The sequence below is a fragment of the Macaca nemestrina genome, chromosome 1 (genome assembly GCF_043159975.1).
Source record: "Macaca nemestrina isolate mMacNem1 chromosome 1, mMacNem.hap1, whole genome shotgun sequence".
Classification (NCBI taxonomy): domain Eukaryota; kingdom Metazoa; phylum Chordata; class Mammalia; order Primates; family Cercopithecidae; genus Macaca; species Macaca nemestrina.
In genome coordinates, this window is record NC_092125.1 from 221234598 (window position 1) to 221257472 (window position 22875).

At 47.6% G+C, this 22875-nt stretch overlaps 2 protein-coding genes across 2 annotated transcripts; both read right to left on the reverse strand.

Annotated features, from left to right (window-relative positions):
• Positions 1 to 4146: 4146 nt before the first annotated feature.
• Positions 4147 to 6063, reverse strand: LOC105473185 (PRAME family member 1-like; the record flags this gene model as incomplete). The annotated part of the gene is given in 2 exon segments (XM_071069199.1): positions 4147 to 4720; positions 5669 to 6063. Coding segments are annotated over 2 exon segments (969 nt in total), but the record flags the coding sequence as incomplete, so codon positions are not given.
• Positions 6064 to 7617: 1554 nt separating this feature from the next.
• On the reverse strand, positions 7618 to 10684 carry LOC105473184 (PRAME family member 12). The gene is made up of 3 exons (XM_011726843.3): positions 10357 to 10684; positions 9392 to 9967; positions 7618 to 8471 (listed from the first exon to the last, which is right to left on the reverse strand). The coding sequence occupies exons 1-3, from the start codon at positions 10641 to 10643 to the stop codon at positions 7910 to 7912; spliced, it is 1425 nt and encodes a 474-aa protein (XP_011725145.2). The 5' UTR covers positions 10644 to 10684; the 3' UTR covers positions 7618 to 7909.
• Between the last annotated feature and the right edge of the window lie 12191 nt (positions 10685 to 22875).

The following is a 22875-nucleotide window of genomic DNA, read 5'->3' on the forward strand; positions in this document are numbered from 1 at the left end:
CCTTTAATCACTCTTTGTCAGAACATGAACTACTCTCTCACTGCCCATTAGAAATATACAGGGGAATGAAAGAAAAAAGTTAATATTGTCCCGGCACAGTGGCTCAGCCCATAATCCCGGCACTTGGGAGGCCAAGGAGGTCAGATCACCTGATGTCAGGAGTTCATACCAGCCTGGCCAACATAGTGAAACTCCATCTCTACAAAAATACAAAAATTAGGTTGGCATGGTGGCAGGTGCCCGTAATCCCAGCTATTCGGGAGGCTGAGGCAGGAGAATCACTTGAACCAGGGAGTCAGAGGTTGCAGTGAGCCGAGATTGTGCCATTACACTCCAGCCTGGGCAACAGAGTGAGACTCCATCACAAAACAAAACAAAAAAAGTTAATATTTATTAAGTGCACTGGAATTTAAAACAGTAAGAATTCAAGCACTTTATTTCCTTGGGAAAACTCACCAAGAGCTGTTTAAACAATTATTGCCTTCCCCACAGCACAGCACAGAGGAGGCAGCCGGCATCTTCCAGGCCTTGGGGCACTGACCTGCTTCTTTCTGAATGGGGATCCGCTCCCTACACACTCCCCTTTGTGCTCCTCAGGTCATGAATATCTCTGAGGCCCATGAGTGTGAGGTCTCTGGCTGGTGGCATTCCTTCCTGTTTCTCGGGACTTTCTTTTTTGGTGGGTCTCTGGGCACAAGGGATGTGAGCCTGGGGAGAACAGGCTGGACTCTGCATCAGGACACAGAGGCCCTGGAGGGGCAGACACTGGAGCAAGCAGGTGCTGAATTTACCTGGTTTTTACTCAAAGGAGGCCCCTCACCACTGTCTTCCCTGGCACGGTGACTCCAATAAAAAGAAAAAAAGTGCTCACTCAGCACATTTCCTGGAACAGCAAGCAGAAAATATCCCTCTTGGTATTCGTATAAGTATTAGGACTAGTGCTAGTGCTCGTACTTGTATTAGTATTAGTAAGAGTGTTAGTATTAGTATTAGCATTAGTATTGTTTATCTGAAAACAGAGAGAGAAAAGCTGGTTTCTGTCTCCTTTTGATATCATAACTCAAGGTGCCCTGGGGATCTCGAGTGCATGGAGCAGGGAGTCTGAAGGAGTTTGTCCTTTGGGTATGAACCCATGGGAAGTAGGTGTGTATTCTGTGGCCAAACTCACTGGCCTCTTTGCTTAGTGGAGACAGAAGGGCCCAGGACCCACCCCTGAGCCTTTGCTTCCTGGGACCCCTCTCTATCTTTCCATGTGCATGCCTGAGGGGGTTCCTGGTCCTCACCCATCCACATTGGCTCTTCTTGAGATGATGCACCCATTGTACACCTGCAGGTGACCCTGTGTAGAAAGAATTCCAAAAACCCACGTGGGTCCACATAGAGTGAGGCTGCCTCCAGACAGGCACAGGGTCCCCGAGCCTCTTAGCCACTGCCAGAGCCTGAGACTGGGGCACTCACATGGAGATAAATCCATGGGGCTTTAGAAGAGGCTGGGTTGGTGGGAGCAGAGGAGGGCACGGATGGAAAGCAGGGGTCCCTGGAAGCTTCAGGGCCACAGGCACTTGGGAGGGGAGAAGCCATCATGGAGAGAAAGGTCAGAGCTTCTTCCATGCCCTGACGTCACAGCGGGTTTCCCTCTCTCCCAGCTCTCCCTGGGCTCTTGTGTCAGGGAGTTAGGGCTGGCTCAGCTGGGGATCTTTGGTGAGTGGGAAGGACATAGGGCACTCAGGGTCTTAAGTTCAACTTTTAACATGATCCTCAAATGAGAGGTTTCACCCAGTGGCCTCCTGTCCGCAGACCCCATGTCTTCTTGCTGGACTCCTGGGGGAGCTGCCCAGCCAGGGACATGAGATGTTTCACTTTTGTCTGCCAAATGCAAAGCCGTCTTAATCTACGTGAGGCCAGCTCTGTACTGGAGGGTTGTGGTCCGCAGGACTGGTAGCCCAGCCCACCAGCTTCAGGCCCTCCCTGGTTAGACAGTGGAGCCTGACTAGGTACCCTCGCTTTCCCGCCTAGGAGTTTGTCTCTCTTCCACCACCACCCATGGCACCCAGGTCGCACACACCGAGGAGCATCCAAAGGCCAGGGCTGATCTGTCCTTGGCCCCCTCCCATGCTGGTCAGTGTCCAAAGTCCAGAGGGTTCAAGACAGCAGGAGGACAGGGACTCAGCCCGGCCCCGAGCATGCGCACACCCACCTAGGCTGCAATAGCATCCGGGCTCCACCCCAATCCCTCTCCAAAATTAGAGCAGGTGCCATGAGAGACCACGCAGTGGCAGCAGGCACCTCCAGCCACAGGGGAAGGGGAAAACTCCTGGGCCCTCCAGAGCACTGGGGGACGTCAGTTGGTAATTGCAACCTGGGCAGCTTCTGTTGCACCTTTGGAGCTACTGCCCTACCAACTCAGGAGGACCAGGATTCCCTCTTCTCCCAGGCTCCTGTCAGCTCCAAAGTGTATGCAGCCTCGGCTGTGCCCTCTCTCTGTATTTCCCCACAGAGGGGACAGGCGAGATGAAGGTTCACAGGAGCTCTGGCCAACGCTGCACAAACAAACCCAATGCTCCTGGGTCTGGTTTAACGAGCCCCAACTGCACTCTTTTCAAGAAGATTGCAGGCTAACAGCACACAGTGAGGAGTGAGGTTGAGGCTTGGTAGAGGCTTCAGACTTGGGCGCAGGTCCCGTTTAGCCATGAGAGGGTATGGGTGACACAATTTGCTGCCTCAGTGACATGGGGCACTGGCCTGGCCCACAACCCTGCCAAGGCGGGTATCTGTAACAGTGGATCATGGTTCACAGGCCCAGCAATCGGGAGCATCAGGCTCTGTGGTCACCCCTGTGGTGGGCAGATCTTGGAAACACAGCCTCAGGAGGATTTCCACAGAACCTCCCTTTGAGGTCCAGGAACTTGACACTATTAGCAGGGCGGGCACAGTGGCCGCATAGCTGGCCAGGTCATTGAACCAGGTGCCATTTCTGCTTCCCAACCAGGCCCCTGGAGCACAGCCCCAGCTCTGCTTTCTGAACCTGGCAACCACACTTCATGTGCAAGCATGGCACCACCCCAAGCCCATTTCCTCAGGGCCGCTGTCTGCCCAATCTTTGGTGCCCGACTGAGTTGCTCCCCAAAGGTGAAAAAGTAAGGAAAAAAAAACAGATGACTTAAGAGAAAAATGGGTGAAGACCATTGGCACACCTGTAATCCCAGCACTTTGGGAGGCCAAGGTTGGCGGATCACTCAAAGCCAGGAACTCGAGACCAGCCTGGTCATCACGACACAACCCTGTCTCTACTAAATATACAAAAATTAGCCAGGCTTGGTGGCACGTGCCTGTAGTCTCAGCTCCTTGAGTGGTTGAGGCATGAGAATCACTTGAGCCCTGAAGTAAAGGATGGCAGTGAGCCCAGATTGCACCATTGCATTGCACACCAGCTGGGGGGACAAAGTGAGACTTTTCTCTCCAAAAATAAAAGAAAAAGAAAAGAACAAGAATTGGTGAGAATTTATCAAAATGATCTAATTTTATATGGTTTTTTGATGTTCTCAAGCTGAACCTCAATGATAGACAAATTAGTACTGCATTATTTTTCCATCAGTAACTCAATAACTAGAGATTTCTGATGTACAAATCGCTAAAGCAAGTCAATCAAATACAGAGGACACCAGAAAGTGTTCACTGAGGTTCTCTTTATTTCTGATATTTCTTTGTAACCATCTTTGCAGGGATAACATTCTCATGACTATAGAACTTTAGGTTCTGTCTCTGACTCTGCAGGACACGGGTCCCTGAAGGTCTCACTGACTCCACCTCAACGTTTTCCTCCAGTCCTGCCCCCTGCTGTTATGTTTTTTCCATTGTACTGAGCACTTGCCTGAAGCAAAGAGTTCAGTGCTTCCTTTAAGCTGTACACGTGGCCTGGGCAAAGTCGCTCATGCCTGCAATTCCAGCACTTTAGGAGACTGAGGCAGGAGAATCCCATGTGCCCAGCAGTTTGCGACCAGCTGGGGCAACCCTGTCTCAAATTTTTTTAATAAAAATTTTAGAATTATTAAAAAGGAAATAAGAAATAAGAAAAATAACTTTCACGTACATACTAGATTTTAGTGTCTAGGTGCCTGGAAGAGAACTTTGGATGTATCTACCCCGCTAGGCACGCCTTCCCTGGCAGCAAAGATGGAGCTCCAGTTCCTCAGACGGTGATGAGCCGCAGGAAGGGCAGGGGGTGGGACCAATGAAGATCCTCCTGGGCTGCCTGACTTCCCTCAGTGTCTGCATCAGCTCAGCCCAAAGTGGGGTGAAGATCTTCCAACTGACACGAATCAAGGAATTCAAACTCTCCCAAGGGGCGGGATACGTCTCCAGGCTTAACTTGCTCAGCCCGCTGGTGTGGCGCAGCAGGTCCTTCAGGGCATCCACAGACATGAAATTTTGACCAAAGTAGAAGGTGGTGAGCTGGGAGCAGCGGCTCAGGCCGGGCAGGATGGCACTGAGTTGGGAGTAGTGGATCTGACAGCCCTCCAAGATGAGGGTCTCGAGAGTGGCAGCAACTTTCTCTAGCAGAGCTCCGAGGGGCTCAAGACTGATGCGGAACAGTGACACGTGGCTGAGATTCAGATGCTTCAGGTAACCGAGGCTTGGGTACTGGGAGAGACACTTCACATCCTCTTCCAATAGGTAGCCACAAGTCAATTCCAAGTTCTCCAAGGGGTTCTGGAGGCACCTGTGGAGATCAAGAAGTTAGTTCTGGGCAATGGCACCAGTTAGATGAAGGTAGTGGGGAATAACCTCAAGGGAAATGTCTGCTTCACCCAAACACAAGTTTATTCCCATCATGTGATGATGGTCCGCATGCAAGTTGCTGCGTGATGAGGACTCTGATCATTCAGGACAGTCCCATTTTAGCCTCGGCCCTTTCGCCATTGCTTGTGTGATTGATTCAAGGCTGCAAAATCTCTAAAGCCTCTTTTCTTCACTTTTTAGCAGAAAACTTCATCTCTGGGCCACAGGTACCAGGTTGGAGATGTGCACAAAGAACTCAACTGAGCAAGGTCTAGGGACATCAGCTGGGGCTACGTGCCGGCAGGGGCTCCCGGACATGCCTGCATCTGCAAACCACCTATCACTTTTTACCACTCTCATGCCTACTCCCTCACCCTCCATTCAAGAAGTACACATTTCCCATGTCAATTACCTTTCCTGGAGTTCGAAACAACCTTTTACAGACAGGGAATTAGAGACAGAATCATTCGTGATCACTAAGCTGGTGAGGACAGAGCTTCTACTGTGACATGCACAAGTTTGGTGCACTTTTCCTCCTTTCATAGCCTCCTCTATTACCTCTTTTATATCATATCAACTTGAAACACACCTTGAAACAAGAAATTCACACGTGCACCCTCAGTAGAGCTGAAACCCCCACTCAACTAGCTCGTACATGATATCCTTCTTTAGCCTCTACCCCAGGTGACCCCGCTGCCCACATTGGAGCGATCCTGTGATAGCCACTCCATGACATGGAGCCCTGAATGGGACAATGTGTTGACATTCTGGTGTCCCCTTCACTGTGACGTTGCCACTGACTGGCACACAGTACATGCCTTCCAGTGTTTGCTGTAACAAAACAAGGCTGTGCTGTGGTCTGCAGAGAAAGTGCGCAATCCTTTCTCACCTGATCAGCTGTTCCAGGTGCCCACTGAAGAAGGTGACCAATTTTATTTTAAGCAACTAGAGATGTTCCAGCCTGAGGAACACAGAGCCGAATTTGGCGACTAACCGTCCCTCGAGGTCATTGTCTGACGTGTAACGATGGCACCTGGAGAAAACGAGTTTGCGAAGATTCTTCATCTCCTTCAGGTAACAACGAAGCTTTCTTATCAGACGTGGCCAGGACATGTTGCGGATTTCCAGCTCCTGAATACTATTCAGGTGGATTAATGTCAGTGGTTTTCTGAGATATTTAATCGGCGTTAGATAATTCACCAACTTACTACAGCACAGGTGTACTAAACCTCTCCTTTGGTAAACCCACTGAAAGAGGTATCTCAGGCATTCATCCTGGGGTATTTAAATATTTTTAAATAAGAGCAATTCTTATTCATTGATCTTTAAAATTCGTTTTGAATGTGTCATTTCATTTGAGACTCAAAACCACATTAAGCATTTTTAAAATATTGCACTACATACTTTAAAGCACTAAATTCCTGTTATATGTTAACATTTCAATTTGAATCTTAAATGTGTTGTATGTAAATCACAAATACATATTTATTCTCTATAAACATTTACATAACAGCAGATTTTTGGAGATACCACTCAATATCATCCTGTTTGCATCAATAAATTACAACAGATGGTCTCACCTACCAGCAGATGGCACATGAGTCTCATGGGTTGGACATTTTCTCTCAGGATCACTAGTGATGAACTCAGGCCTTCCCCGCCCACCCCACCCTCTGCTGGCTGCTGAGGCTCTGCAGTTTGGGGGAATCATGATTAAGTAGTGGTGGTGTGTAGCAGCTGAGTCCTGTTGCCCGCCCTGGCATCCTACTGCCTCCCTGTTATCAGGAATGGAAGATGACATTGAAGGGTGAAGAATGCTGGGACTTCTATTAGGAGAGGGAAAACGAGAACAAGATGCACGTATTGAGCTCTTACTGTATGCTAGGCCCCATTCCAAGTCCTGACCATGCACCATCTCACTGGGTCGTACAACGGTCTCATAGGATGGCGGGCATCATCATCCTTATTTTACAGGGAAACTGAGCTTCTTGCCTATTTCATGCCCAACAGCACCAGCCCCTGAGTCCTCAGCAGGGTTCTACACTTAGGTGCGTGTTGTGTAGGGTCCTTCAGCACAGGTGTGGTCACTAATTACCCCCAGGCACTTGATCGTTATCCACCCTCTAAGGATGTGTGATTCCAAATACGATGCACTAGTCTTCCCTGACAGGGAGAAAGGGGAGGTGTTAAGAAAAGGTCTTTCACCGATGTTATAGGTATTATATGCCTACATAATGCAAGCATTTTGCTAAAAGGGAATTTGGATGTCTTTATTGGCCACAACTGCTTTAATTCAGCAAGGGCCACTACCCACCGTGAGGACAGGCATGGGTTGGTGATGCCCTGAGGCTGCTGCTCACACAGTCTGGAGCTCCCCTTCCAGGGCAGGGGCCATGCCTTGGGCAGTGAAGTCCTTTCCCAGCACAGGTAACGGTCAGGAACTGAGAGTTCTGGATCCACCCATTTGGAGTGAACAGGGTCTCGGCATCTGGACAGAAGTGAGGGCCCATGAGAAGAAGCAGCTGAACTTCAGTGGCTGACACTCACTTTCCACTTAGAATGCTCCAGGCCCTGTGTGTGTCTCTCATGTGCATTAACCCACTAAGTAGTCACAGAGAATAGCAAGAAGGTAACAGATGCCCAGAGAGAAGTAAAGAAAAGGAGGGAATTGATCCAAATGATCAAATTCCATTTTGATGGCTTGATTTCTGGGAGCTGAAACTCTTTTGTCACAGACAAATCAGTGCCTCCTTTCCTCCATCAGTAACTTGAGACTTCTTAGGTTTACATTGTTAAGCCAGGTGAAGTAATCATGGAGGACACCAGACAGTTTCCATTCAGTTTCCCTTTATTTCTGACCGATTCTTTACAACCATCCATGCAGAGGTAACTCTCTCATGTGTCTCTCCTACCTGATTTTCACTCTAGCAGTTCAGATTCCCATTTCTGTTTCTCTGGGACACAGATCTCTAAAGATTCCATCAACTCCAGCTCAACTTTTCCCCCAGTCCCACCACTTCTGCATCCATGGTGCGTCTGTGCTCCCTTTAACATACACTCATGGCCTAGGATTCAGTTCCCAAATGACCAGAAGAAAGCTCTAAATACATCCACCCTGATGGACAGGCATTCAGCAGAGGCAGTGACTGGGCTCCAGGTCATAGGAGGCCCTGATGCCACAGCGAGGGCAGGGGACAGTGCTGAACACAACAGTCTTGGGCTGCCTTAAGTCCCTCAGTGTCTTCATCAGCTCAGCCCCAAGTTGAGCAAATCTCCCCCAGCAGAGAGCACCCTGGGCATCATAACTCTCCAGAGGGGCAGGGTACAGCTCCAGGCTCAGCTTGCTCAGCCCGACGGTGTGGCGCAGCAGGTTCTCCAGGGCGGCCACGGAGATGAGGTTCCCATAGAAGCTCAAGGTGCTGAGCTGGGAGCAGCGGCTCAGGGCAGGCAGGATGACGCTGAGTTGGGAGTCTGTGATCCCACAGTCCTCTAAGTCCAGGGTCTGCAGGGTGGCCTCAACTTGCTCTAGCAGAACGGCGAGGGGCTCAGGGCTGAAATGGGTCAGTGTGATGCCCCTCAGGTCCAGCTCCTTTAGCTGACGGATGCTCGGGCACCAAGAGAGATGCTTCAAGTCCGACTCTGACAGCAGGCAGTCGGTCATGACGACCGTCTCCAAGGGGGCCTGGAGACACCTGGGAGAGAACAAGGAGGAGTTAGAGGAGAGTGGTGGGAAGACCTCATGGTGAGAGATGACAGTCTCCACAACCCAAGGCTGCTCTGCTCATCTGAGGATAGTCAGCACCCGCGGTGTGGGAACGGAGACTCTGCTCCTTCCAGACAGTCCCAATTGAGGCTCAGTCCTTCACCATCACTCAGGTGAGTGGGTCAAGCCCATGAACTCTAAGGCTCCCTTTCTTCATCTGTCAGGCAGAAAACTACATCTCTGGGCCACAGGAGCACCACGGAGACACAGACATAAAGAATAACCCAGGCGGAATCCTGCAACATCAGCTGGGGTGGCCAGGCTGCAGGAGTCCCTGACACGCCTGTATCATCAACAAACCGTCTATCACTTTCTCCCTTCTTCACTCCTGCTCCCTCACCCTCTATTCCATCATCATGTATTTCCCGTACATTAGTTACCTGACTTGGAGCTCAAAGCATTTTACTGACAGAGGGAGAGACAGGATTTTGCCTGTTCACTAGGCAGGTGAGGACAGACCTTATATTTTAAAACAGAGGGGTGTGATGGGCTTTCTCTTCTTTAGTGCCCTCTTCAACTCCCTATTTCCCATCATCTTAACTTAGACAAACATCCTCGGGAGGAATTCACAAATGTACCATCACTAGATCTGAACCCGCAGTTGCTAGCTTCCTAGCATGGCAGCCTCTCTATAGCATCTAGCCCAGGAGATCCCTCTGGCTTATTGGGATGGTTGTGTGACACCCATTTTAGGACAGAGCTGCCAACAGGACAATGCATGGACATTCTAGTGTCCCCTTCACTGTGACCTCGTCACAAGCTGGCTCACAGTAGATACCCCCTGGTGTTTACTGTGATAGAGAAAGGCTCTGCTGTGGTCTGCACAGAAAGCTCACCATCCTTCCTCACCTGAGCAGCTGGTCCAGGTGGCCTTCGAGGAAAGAGACAGAGTGCATGTAAAGCTTCTGGAAGTAGTCCAGCTTGAGGAACTGAGAGGTGAACTGGGTGACAAACTGCTCCTTCTTGTCTGGGGGAATGCAGGCAGAGACATGGATGTTGAAGAGGACAAGTTTGCGGAGATTCCTCATCTGGCCCAGGTAAGGGGCGAACCTTATAAGAATGGACAGCTCCCAGGGGCAGCACACTTCCACCTCCCGGATACAGTCTAGTTCCACCATGTTCAGGACCTCTATGATACTGTGGATGGGCATTCCAAAAATCTGCAGCTCTTTGCAACACACATGCAGTAAGCCTTCTCTCTGTTTGCCCCACTCTAAGAAGCGGGTGAGGCATTCATCCAGAGTCCCATTCTTGAAGCAAAGGTCTAGGATCACCATCAAGGGCTGCTGCCCACCCAGCCTTGGACAGTTCTCTGCTGTTTGTCTCTTACTCAGGGCCTCTGGGGAGGGTGCAGAAGCTCCAGACCATATGCCCCAGAAGTTCTCATCCACATCCCGCAAGTCCAGCACTTGAAGTTTCCACCGCCTGTGGGTAAAAGAGAAGAGAGGCTCCAGATTTACTCAACGATTTGAGCTTTTATCCACATCCCAGACATCAGTGACTCCCCTCCCTGCTGCTTCTCCCACTCTCTGTCTTTTCTCCATCCCTCTTTCTCCTTGAAACCTGCCTGGTCCCCACTGCTAGTGTCTTCAATTGCCACTGGGAGGAAGCAGGTTCCTGATCCTTCAGTGGGCCCTGCATGGTGAGCAGTCCTTTCCCAGAGGAGCTGGACAATGGCCAAGGCCTCTCTGAGCTTCCCTGCCAGCCGCATCAGAAGCCTTTGGGCCACCCTTGGGCCTCCCACTCCTTCTGACCCAGCCAACCCTACCCTGGATGTCTGGGCCCTCCCCACCTGGCCAGCTGGGTCACCTCACCTGGGGCGAACCTTCTGGGCAAGCAGTGCATCAAGCCCCTCCAGCACAGCTCCAAAGGTCTCCAGAGGACGTGACTTCATCAGGGACCCTAGAGGAAGGCGGGTGAAGGGCCAGGCCTGCACCATAGTTTTCAGGGTCTCGCAGCATCTCCTGGTAAAGGCCTCTATGAACAGTGAGGGAAAGAGCTCCCTGGGCAGCTCCTCCAGGGTGGGGATGGCCAACGCTCCGTCCCTCAGCAGACTCTTCTCAGCCAGCTCCAGGAGTCTGGGTGGGGCCTGGAGGCTCATGCTGATGAATCTACGTGGAAAACTTTCAGAGAAAGAGCATGATTTTTATGGCAAATCACATTACTTCATCATCTCCTAGTGCCAATGCCATTGCTCTGGTAGAGGTGGAAAGGTAATTAGTTCACCCCAATTCCACTCTGAACTTTCTGGACACAGATCCGTAATTCTGCTCCTGCTGGTACCATGAAGATTGTCTTCCAAACAATGAGGAGGGGCAAGGTGACCACTGGCCCATTCATTTTCAACCATTGCTGCACTAAATCTCAGTAACACTGGGAAGCGTTGCTGAGGATCCTGAAATCTAAGCTCCACCTTTTCAAGAAAATATTTCTTGTCACTTACCACCCTAAAACAATGGAATGAGAATGTCCCGTGGCCCCACACAGCCTACATTCTCAGTTCCCACAATTAACATGCTTGCAGAAGACTAAAGGCACTCCTTGGAATCAGTGCCATTATTTTTTATTTTGAAAAATTGTAACAAGAAATTGTGAAAGCACCGTGACAGTATTCTAGAGCCTGTGGAAGTTAGGGATAAAAACTCTAACTCTCAGATGAAGGTTCCAATGTTGATCTCTTACACAGACTCACAATGACCCACTTTGGGATGGAATCTAGGGGGAAAAAATTGATCCCATGTTCAGAACAAAGCCTCCACTCTTGAGAATGGTCTATGGAATATTTAAGGTTTTAGTAAAAATGAGAGCCTAACATGTAAAATCACAATGCCATCAAGTCTATGAACTATAATTTAAGGGCATAAAAACCAATAATTTCAAATGTCATGAAATAGAAATTCAACCAGTTGTAAGTTTTTAATATCTTTTGTTTAAAAAAAAACTGCTTCGATATGAATTTTGAAATGACAAAAACCAAGGACAAATCAAATTTTGGGGGATGAAGACAAAACTACATTTAGAGGAAAAATCAAAGCCTAAATCATTCATCTGAAAACAGATAAGGAAGTTCTCTCTGCCCCCTTGGGCTGCATGTCACCATCCCTGACTGGCTGGCTGCAGATCAGATGGGCATGAACCTAAGGAGGGGGTGACTTACCAGAGCTGGACTCACTTTGCAGGGTGCTGCGACCTCTCAGAGAACCAAGCAGTACTCCAGGCGCCAGGGCTTCGGGTCTCTTCTGTGCACCTTTGGGAGCTTTTATGGACCTTTCTAACCACACCCTCCCCTTCTCAACAACCAACTTCCAATCAGAAAATGAGTCTGATTAGATTCTGAAGTTCCACCCAGTTAATCCTGATTGAGCTTGTGACTTTCTTCTGATTAATTGATTGAATCAGATATACATTTATGAAAGTGAAAGTATAAATAATAGGGTGAAAGTCCACAACTCATTTTTCCTTTATTCCACAAACACTGATGGAGTTTGACTGACATGAGAGCTTCATAGTGATGCAGGAAAGGGTTGAATCTGTTTCTGGCATTTGACAGAAAAAAACAAAACCTTTGTTGGGAGATATTTGGCCACATAAACATTATCGAAATGTCTCAGAGCTAAAACAACTCTAAGAAGACAGTAATTTCATCCCTAAGAAAGCAGAATAAATATCTCTCTGTATCCACTGGTCGCCTGGGATTTATGCTTTCTAACATGGTAGATCATACGCCCATTCAGGTGGAAGAAGGGTACCACTGAGGGTGTGATTGATCTCACGACAAAGGTTCAGGCTTCTCCGGAGGAAATTAGGCCAAAATTACAAAGTGAGGTGGGGGCTGGGCAGGATGGGACTGGGTGTCCTAACGGGACCCTGGGAAGGAACCAAGACAACACAAAACATGGTGAGTATTTTGTGGGGGAGGAGACAGAAGGATTGGAAGACTCCACTCAGATTGAATTCAAAAATTAAAAAGGAAATAATTACAAAAGAGACACTGTAGACTCAAAACATAATATTGTCTTTGAGGGCATGGGACGAGATACAGTCCTGGTCCCCTCTAGAAGGTAAAGCGTGTTTACTATCCCTCTCCCCTCCCCCAACCCCTCAACAAGTCCCGGTGTGTGACGTTCCCCTTCCTGTGTCCAAGTGTTCTCATTGTTCAGTTCCCACCTATGAGTGAGAACATGCGGTGTTTGGTGTTTTATCCTTGCCATAGTTTGCTGAGAATGATGGTTTCCAGCTTCATCCATGTCCCTACAAAGGACATAAACTCATCCTTTTTTATGGCTGCATAGTATTCCATGGTGTATATGTGCCACATTTTCTTAATCCAGTCTGTCATTGATGGACATTTGAGTTGGTTCCAAGTGTTTGCTATTGTGAATAGTGCCACAATAAACATACCTGTGCATGTGTCTTTACAGCAGCATGATTTATAATCCTTTGGGTATATACCTAGTAATGGATTGGCTAGGTCAAATAGTATTTCTAGTTCTAGATCCTTGAGGAATCACCACACTGTCTTCCACAATGGTTGAACTAGTTTACAGTCCCACCAACAGCGTAAAAGTGTTCCTATTTCTCCACATCCCCTCCAGCGCCTGTTGTTTCCTGACTTTTTAATGATTGCCATTCTAACTGGTGTGAGATGGTATCTCATTGCGGTTTTGATGTGCATTTCTCTGATGGCCAGTGGTGATGAGCATTTTTTCATGTGTCTGTTGGCTGCATCAATGTCTTCTTTTTGAGAAGTGTCTGTTCATATCCTTTGCCCACTTTTTGATGGGGTTGTTTGTTTTTTTCTTGTAAATTTGTTTGAGTTCTTTGTAGATTCTGGATATTAGCCCTTTGTCAGATGAGTAGACTGCAAAAATTTTCTCCCATTCTGTAGGTTGCCTCTTGACTCTGATGGTAGTTTCTTTTGCTGTGCAGAAGCTCTGTAGTTTAATTAGATCCCATTTGTCCATTTTGGCTCTTCTTGCCATTGCTTTTGGTGTTTTAGACATGAAGTTCTTGCCCATGCCTATGGCCTGAACGGTATTGCTTTGGTTTTCTTCTAGGGTTTTTATGGTTTTAGGTCTAACATTTAAGTCTTTAATCCATCTTGAATTAATTTTTGTATAAGGTGTAAGGAAGGGATCCAGTTTCTGCTTTCTACATATGGCTAGCCAGTTTTCCCAGCACCATTTATTAAGTAGGGAATCCTTTCCCCATTTCTTGTTTTGTCAGATTTGTCAAAGATCAGATGGTTGTAGATGTGCGGTATTATTTCTGAGGGCTCTGTTCTGTTCCGTTGGTGTATATCTCTGTTTTGGTACCAGTAGCATGCTGTTTTGGTTACTGTAGCCTTGTGGTATAATTTGAAGTCAGGTAGTGTGATGCCTCCAGCTTTGTTCTTTTGACTTAGGATTGTCTTGGCAATGCAGGCTCTTTTTTGGTTCCATATGAACTTTACAGTAGTTTTTTCCAATTCTGTGAAGAAAGTCATTTGTAGCTTGATGGGGATGGCATTGAATCTATACATTACCTTGGGCAGTATGGCCATTTTCACGATATTAATTCTTCCTATCCATGAGTGTGGACTGTTCTTCCATTTGTTTGTGTCCTCTTTTATTTCGTTAAGCAGTGGTTTGTAGCTCTCCTTGAAGAGGTCCTTCACATCCCTTGTAAGTTGGATTCCTAGGTATTTTATTCTCTTTGAAGCAATTGTGAATGGGAGTTCACTCATGATTTGGCTCTCTGTTTGTCTGTTATTGGTGTATAAGAATGTTTGTGATTTTTGCACATTGATTTTGTATCCTGAGACTTTGCTGAAGTTGCTTATCAGCTTAAGGAGATTTTGGGCTGAAATTATGGGGTTTCCTAAATATACAATCATGTCATCTGCAAACAGGGACAATTTGATTTCCTCTTTTCCTAATTGAATACCTTTTATTTCTTTCTCCTGCCATGATTGCCCTGGCCAGAACTTCCAACACTATGTTGAATAGGAATGGTGAGAGAGAGCATCCCTGTCTTGTGCCAGTTTTCAAAGGGAATGCTTCCAGTTTTTGCCCATTCAGTATGATATTGGCTGTGGGTTTGTCATAAATAGTTCTTACTATTTTGAGATATGTCCCATCAATACCGAATTTATTGAGAGTTTTTAGCGTGAAGGGCTGTTGAATTTTGTCAAATGCCTTTCTGCATCTATTGAGATCATCATGTGGTTTTTGTCTTTGGTTCTGTTTATATGCTGGATTACGTTTATTGATTTACATATGTGGAACCAGCCTTGCATCCCAGGGATGAAGCCCACTTGATCATGGTAGATAAGCTTTTTGATGTGCTGCTGGATTCGGTTTGCCAGTATTTTATTGAGGATTTTTGCATCGATGAACATCAGGGATATTGGTCTAAAATTATCTTTTTTTTGTTGTTGTGTCTCTGCCAGGCTTTGGTATTAGGATGATGCTGGCCGGATTCCCTATTTTTCTATTGATTGGAATAGTTTCAGAAGGCATGGTACCAGCTCCTCCTTATACCTCTGATAAAATTTGGCTGTGAATCCATCTGGTCCTGGATGTTTTTTGGTTGGTAGGCTCTTAATTATTGCCTCAACTTCAGAGCCTGTTATTGGTCTATTCAGGGATTCAACTTCTTCCTGGTTTAGTCTTGGGAAGGTGTATGTGTCCAGGAATTTATCCATTTCTTCCAGATTTTCTAGTTTATTAGCGTAGAGGTCTTTGTAGTATTCCCCGATGGTAGTTTGCATTTCTGTGGGATAGATGGTGATATCCCCTTTATCATTTTTTATGGTGTCTGTTTGATTCTTCTCTCTTTTCTTCTTTATTAGTCTTGCTAGTGGTCTATCAATGTTGTTGATCTTTTCAAAAAACCAGCTCCTGGATTCATTGATTTTTTAAAGGGTTTTTTGTGTCTCTATCTCCTTGAGTTCTGCTCTGATCTTAGTTATTTCTTGACTTCTGCTAGCGTTTGAATGTGTTTGCTCTTGCTTCTCTAGTTATTTTAATTGTGATGTTAGGGTGTCAATTTTAGATCTTTCCTGCTTTCTCTTGTGGGCATTTAGTGCTAGAAATTCCCCTCTACACACTGCTTTAAATGTGCCCCAGAGATTGTGGTATGTTTTGTCTTTTTTCTCATTGGTTTCAAAGAACATCTTTATTTCTGCCTTCATGTCATTATGTACCCAGTAGTCATTCAGGAGCAGGTTGTTCAATTTCCATGTAGTTGAGTGGTTTTGAGTGAGTTTCTTAATCCTGAGTTCTAGTTTGATTGCACTGTGGTCTGAGAGACAGTTTGTTATAATTTCTGTTTGTTTACATTTGCTAAGGAGTGCTTTACTTCCAACTATGTGGTCAGTTTTGGAATAAGTGTGATGTGGTGCTGAGAAGAATGTATATTCTGTTGATTTGGGGTGGAGAGTTCTGTAGATGTCTATTAGGTCCACTTGGTGCAGAGCTGAGTTTAATTCCTGGATATCCTTGTTAACTTCCTGTCTCGTTGATCTGTCTAATGTTGACAGTGGGGTGTTAATGTCTCCCAGTATTATTGTGTGGGAGTCTGAGTCTCTTTGTAGGTTTCTAAGGACTTGCTTTATGAATCTGGCTGCTCCTATATTGGGTACATATATATTTAGGATAGTTAGCCCTTCTTGTTGAATTGATCCCTTTATCATTATGTAATGGCCTTGTCTCTTTTGATCTTTGTTGGTTAAAAGTCTGTTTTATCAGAGATTAAGATTGCAATCCTTTTTCTTGTTTTGTTCTCCATTTGCTTGGTAGATCTTTCTCCATCCCTTTATTTTGAGTCTATATGTGTCTCTGCATGTGAGATGGCTCTCCTGAATACAGCACACTGATGGGTCTTGACTCTTTATCCAATCTGCCAGTCTGTGTCTTTTAATTGGAGCATTTATCCCATTTACATTTAAGGTTAATATTGCTATGTGTGAACTTGATCCTGTCATTATGATGTTAGCTGGTTGTTTTACTCGTTAGTTGATGCAGTTTCTTCCTAATATCAATGATCTTTACAGTTTGGCATGTTTTTGCAGTGGCTGATACCGGTTCTTCCTTTCCATGTTTAGTGCTTCTTTCAGGAGCTCTTGTAGGGCAGGCCTGGTGATGTCAAAATCTCTCAGCATTTGCTTGTCTATAAAGGACTTTATTTCTCCTTCACTTATAAAGCTTAGTTTGGCTGGATATGAAATTCTGGGTTGAAAATTCTTTTCTTTAAGAATGTTGAATATTGGCCCCCACTCTCTTCTGGATTTTAGAGTTTCTGCTGACAGATCCTCTGTTAGTATGATGGGCTTCCCTTTGTGGGTAACCTGACCTTTCTCTCTGCCTGCCCTTAACATTTTTTCCTTCATTCCAACTTTGGTGAATCTGACAATTATGTGTCTTGGAGTTGCTCTTCTCGAGGAGTATCTTTGTGGCATTCTCTGTATTTCCTGAATTTGAATGTTGGCTTGCCTTGCTAGGTTGGGGGAGTTTTCCTGGGTAATATCCTGCAGAGTGTTTTCCAACTTGGTTCCATTCTCCCCGTCACTTTCAGGTACACCAATCAGACATATATTTGTTCTTTTCACATAGTACCATATTTCTTGGAGGCTTTGTTCGTTTCTTTTTACTCTTTTTTCTCAAAACTTCTCTTCCCGCTTCACTTCATTGTTTTGATCTTTAATCACTGATACCCCTTTTTCCAGTTGATCAAATTGGCTACTTGAAGGGGTGGCCTGCCCTTCCATACCTGTGGGTGTTTCTCATCAGGTGGAACGAGAGACTGAGAAAAGAAATAAGACACAGAGACGAAGTATAGAGAAAGAAAAACAGGCCTGGGGACCGGCCCTTAGCATAAGGAGGACCCGTGCTGGCACTGGTCTCTGAGTTCCTTCAGTATTTATTGACCATTGTCTTTACCATCTCGGAGAGGGGGATGTTTCAGGACAACAGAGTAATAGTGGGGAGAGGATCAGCAGGAAAACATGTGAAGAAAAGTCTATGTGTCATAAATAAGTTTAAGGAAAGGTGCTGTGCCTTGATGTGCATGTATACGAACATCTCGGTGCATTAAAGAGCAGTATTGCGGCTAGCACGTCTCACTTCCAGCCTTAAGGCCGTTTTCTCCTATCTCAGTAAATAGAACATACCATCGGGTTTTACACAGAGACATTCCATTGCCTCGGGACGAGCAGGAGACAGATGCCTTCCTCTTAACTGCAAAGAGGCCTTCCTCTTTTACTAATCCTCCTCTGCACAGACCCTTTATGGGTGTCCGACTGGGGTACAGTCAGGTCTTTCCTTTCCCACAAGGCCCTATCTCAGGCTGTCACATAGGGAGAAACTTCAGACAATTCCTGGCTTTCCTAGGCAGAGGTCCCTGAGGCCTTCCGCAGTGTATTGTGTCCTTGGGTACTTGAGATTAGAGAATGGCATGACTTTCAACAAACATATTGTCTTTAAGCACTTTTTTAACAAAGCTCGTCCTGCATAGCCCTAAATCCATTAAACCTTGAGTCAACACAGCACATGTGCCTGCGAGTACAAGGTTGGGGCTAGGGTTACAGATGAACAGCATCTCAAGGCAGAAGAATTTCTCTTAGTACAGAACAAAATGGAGTCTCTTATGTCTACTTCTTTCTACATAGGCAAAGTAACAGTGTAATCTCTCTTTCATTTCCCCACACTATTGAAGCTTGTGCATTCATCATGTAGTTCTTGTGCCATGGTTTTCAGCTCCATCAGGTCATTTAAGGACTTCACTACACTGGTTATTCTAGTTAGCCATTCGTCTACTCTTTTTTCAATGTTTTTAGCTTCTTTACAATGGGTTCGAACTTCATCCTTTAGCTCAGAGAATTTTGATCATCTGAAGCTTTCTTCTCTCAACTCGTCAAAGTCATTCTCTGTCCAGCTTTGTTCCGTTGCTGGTGAGGAGCTGCATTCCTTTGGAGGGGGAGAGGCGCTCTGATTTTTTAGAATTTTCAGCTTTTCTGCTCTGTTTTTTCCCCATCTTTGTGGCTTTATCTACCTTTGGTCTTTGATGATGGTGACGTACAGATGGGATTTTGGTGTGGATGTCCTTTCTGTTTGTTAGCTTTCCTTCTAACAGTCAGGACCCTCAGCTGCAGGTCTGTTGGAGTTTGCTGGAGGTCCACTCCAGACCCTGTTTGCCTGGGTATCAGCAGCAGAGGCTGCAGAACAGCAAATACTGCTGAACAGCAAATGTTGCTGCCTGATCATTCCTCTGGAATCTTCATCTCAGAGGGGTACCCGGCCATGTGAGGTGTCAGTCTGCCCCTACTGGGGGGTGCCTCCCAGTTAGGCTACTCAGGGGTCAGGGACCCACTTGAGGAGGCAGTCTGTCCGTTCTCAGATCTCAGACTCCGTGCTAGGAGAACCACTACTCTCTTCAAAGCTGTCAGACAGGGACATTTAAGTCTACAGGGTTTTCTGCTGCCTTTTGTTCAGCTATGCCCTGCCCCCGGAGGTGGAATCTACAGAGGCAGGCAGGCCTCCTTGAGCTGTGTTGGGCTCCACCCAGTTTGAGCTTCCCCGTCTCTTTGTTTACCTACTCAAGCCTCGGCAATGGCGGGCGCCCGTCCCCAAACCTTCCTGCCACCTTGCAGTTTGATCTCAGACTGCTGTGCTAGCAACGAGCGAGGCTCTGTGGGCATGGGACCCTCTGAGCCAGGCATGGGATATAATCTCCTGGTGTGCCATTTGCTAAGACCATTGGAAAAGGGCAGTATTAGGGTGGGAGTGACCTCATTTTCCAGGTGCCATCTGTCACAGCTTCCATTGGCTAGGAAAGGGAATTCCCTGACTCCTTGTGCTTCCCAGGTGAGGCGATGCCTCACCCTGCTTTGGCTCGCACTCAGTAGGCTGCACCAACTGTCCTGCACCCACTGTCCGACAAGACTCCGTGAGATGCACCCGGTACCTCAGTTGGAAATCCAGAAATCACCCATCTTCTGCGTCATTCATGCTGGAAGCTGTAGACTAGAGCTGTTCCTATTCGGCCGTCTTGGAACCGTGGAAAGAACTGATTGACAGGTTTCCCTTCCTGCCCAATTCAGGGAGTCTTGCACCACCCCCAGGACCCTGGTGAGAATCCTGCACTTCAGGGCTATTCTACCATGTCCTGTTGCCTGTTCTGCTCAAGGTGCTTGTCTGCTGCCCAGATCAAAGCAGCCTTCACAGCTCATCTCAAGGGACGACCTGATCCCTTCTCCACTCACGGAATCCTCACTGGGATCTCAAAGTTTCCTCCAGGCCCTTGCTCGGGGTCTCTAGAATATTTCTGAGCTTCCATTTTCCTCTCCAGGTGCAGCCTTTTCAGCTCTAAGGCTGGGCCAGGGGAACCTGGAAAGGACCAGGGCAGCCCATTCTCTTTGCATCCCAGGAACATCAGCCCATCTCTCCTGGACCTTGGAACATGGCCATGATGCTTGGACACCCTTTCTCTGTCATCGGCAGTAAAGAAGGAATTCTCCCCAAGTTCTACTGAGGCATTCTGGTGAATACAGCAAGGCACAAAGCGGGGAGCTCCTCAGCTGCTGCTCTGGACCTAAAGAGGCACCTGGACTGCTGCAGGGTGACCTTGCCTGGCTTGCAGAGGAAGACCTGACTCCCCTGGTTCTCCTAGGGGTTCCAGGTTGATGGGAATCCCTGGGAGAGGTTCTGGGGCAGGGGCCTTCCCTTTCCAGGCTCCCCTGGCCCAGCCTGAAAGCTGACAAGGCTGCACCTGGGATGTTATAAGTTTGTTTTCTGTCTGAGTCAGGTCACTTCTTGCCCTAGCAGGGGCTGTCCTTTTTTCCCTCCAATAAGGATCTGAGGAGGTCACCCTCGGAGCAGACAGTTGATGCTAGGGAGGTGCTTGTAGCACCCTGGGGGTGGGGGAGTTCTTGGGACTCACTACAGGCTGGACAGAGCCAGAGGAATTAAGGGAAAGAGCAAAGTCAAGTCAGGGAGTGAGTGGCTAGAGAAGCTGGTGGGGCTGGAATAAGGGAGGAGGAAGGAGGTGGCAGCAGGGCAGGGGCCAGGTTCTCTGGCTCTCACAGAGCCATGTCCCTGAACAGCTATGGCCTTGTGCCTGAGACTCTGGGGGGACTGGGGCCCGGATATGACCCTGTGAGTTCCCAAGGCCGTTCGTGTGCCCTGGTCTGCATGAGGTACCAGTGACTGCCCCACCCTGCCCCAGGAGCACAGAGTCAGTCCAGTGGGGAGTCCTGGGGAGGGAGCACAGGTGGCACGCATCCATCCTGAATGCAGAGACAAGGGACAGGTCAGAGGGAAGCAGCCTTGGTGTGAGGCCAGGGGAAGGGATGCTCTCTGAAAATTGTGCATTTCTGTCTCCTCGCTCGTCACAGCCTCATGGAACAGGAAGGAGTGGGCTTTTCAGGAGGGAATGAGGGAGAACGGAGTCTGGCCCAGAGTCCCTGTCATCCAAGAGACGCCAAATCTCCTCCTGCAAGCCAGAGAAATGTCTTGGGGCATGGAAGTCAAAACAGGGCCCAGCAGCCGGACCAGCACCTCCCTGTGGAAGGAGAAGGTGCACATTGATTCTCAGTCAGAAAAATCCTGCCATGTCCAGTGCTGAGGAGCGTCATGAGGCCCTGGAGGGGAGACTCTGGGTCAAGTTTTCAGGGAAGATTCTGGCACATGTGACCCCCCAACACGCAGTGCCTTCCTGTCCCTCCTCTCCCCTTGATTCATTCAAAAATCTTTACTGAGTGCCTGGGATGTGCCATCTACTATTCTCAGTGCTACTGAGGAAGACAAACAGAAAGCAAAGAATCTGGAAAATGAACTCAACAGAGTACACGTGGCTCAGCACTGCAGCCCAGGTCAGAAAAAAATGACTATGCAGAATGAAATGTGCAGAGTGATCTTAATAATCCATGGGGAAAAATGACAGATATCCCATGTCCTTTAATCACTTTTTGTTGAATATGAAGAACTCTCTCACTGCTGAATAAAAACAGACAGGTAAGTGGAAAACATTAGTAAAACTAATATTTATTAAGTGCAACGTAATTCAAAACACTGAGAATCCAAGGACTTTATTTCTTTGAAACAACTTGCCAAGGCAGTTTGAACAGTTATCATCTTCCTCCTGGGCACAGCACCACAGAGGCAGCCGCTGTCTTCTCCCCTTGGAGAATTCTCCTAATTTCTTTAAGTTTGGGTGGGCCTGGGAGTCTGCAGGAGCTTGTTCATCTTGGGTTGGGGGTGCATAGGGAGTTGGTAGGGCGCCTGTGGCCACATCCCTGGCCTCTGGGATCAGGAGGAGACAGTGGGGCCAGGACCCACCCAGCACACACGCCAGGTTTGTGCTTCAGGTGATCCCTCTCCCTCCTTTGGATGTGGAGTTTGGGAGAAGGTTTGGGGCCCTGGCCCATCCCCATTGGCTCTTCTAGGGAAGATGCATGTGTGGGACCTGCAGGTGGCCCTGTGCAGGAAGGGATCCCAGAACCCATACAGGTTCATGTAGAGCAAGGTTTCCTCCTGCAGACTGCAGGAGCCCTGAGCCTCCTCACAGCTCCCAGAGCCTGGGGTTGGGGACCCAGCTGGAGGCAAACGCATGGAACTTTGTCAAAGGCAGGGCTGTGGGAAGGAAAGGATGCAGGAGTCCCTGAAGCTCCAGGACCAGAGGAACGTGAGAGTAGGGGAGGCATCACAGGGAGAAAGGTCCAGGGCTCCTTCCATGCCCTGAGGTCCCAGCGGGTTTTCCTCTCTCCCACCTTCTCCCTGGGCTCTTGTATCTGGGAGGCAGGGCTGGCTCAGCAGGAGCCCTGTGGGGAGTAGGAAGGATGTAGGGCCTCAGGATCTTGAGTTCAACTTTTCACATCAACCTCAAATGAAGGATTTTATCAAGTGCCCTCCTGTCCACAGATCCCATGTCTTCTTGCTGAACTCCTGGGAGATGTGTCCTGCCAGGGATATGGGACGTTTTACTTTTCTCTGCTATGAGGACAGCTCATCCTGGAGAGCTGTGACTTTCCAGGTGGTCACACACAAATGCACACATACATACCATGAGGTCATTGCAGCAATGCCTACTGGGCCTGGGGTTCTCCCATAGCTCCCAGCTGATAAAAGCCTCTTTTCCACTCATCTGGGACCTGGGGCCATTGGCCCCCTTCTGTCTCATTTCACCCAGAATTTGTCCTAGTCCCTGCCAAAGTGCTGCTCATTTTAATGCTTTGTAATAAAGTTCCACAGTGAGAGGCTTGTGCAAGAGCTGGGGTCCAGAACATCAAGTCTAACGTTTACTATGTTTATTTTCACTGCACAATCTGTTATTCCAAATAAATTTTACAAATAAAA

What these genes read in the sequence shown, in the direction of transcription:
- LOC105473184 (XM_011726843.3), bottom strand. Translation starts at nt 10,643, where the DNA reads ATGAGCCTCCAGGCCCCACCCAGACTCCTGGAGCTGGCTGAGAAGAGT. An exon ending in GCCCAGAAGGTTCGCCCCAG is followed by an intron (nt 9,968 to 10,356) that starts GTGAGGTGACCC and finishes TTTTACCCACAG; the next exon opens with GCGGTGGAAACTTCAAGTGC. An exon ending in CACCTGGACCAGCTGCTCAG is followed by an intron (nt 8,472 to 9,391) that starts GTGAGGAAGGAT and finishes GTTCTCTCCCAG; the next exon opens with GTGTCTCCAGGCCCCCTTGG.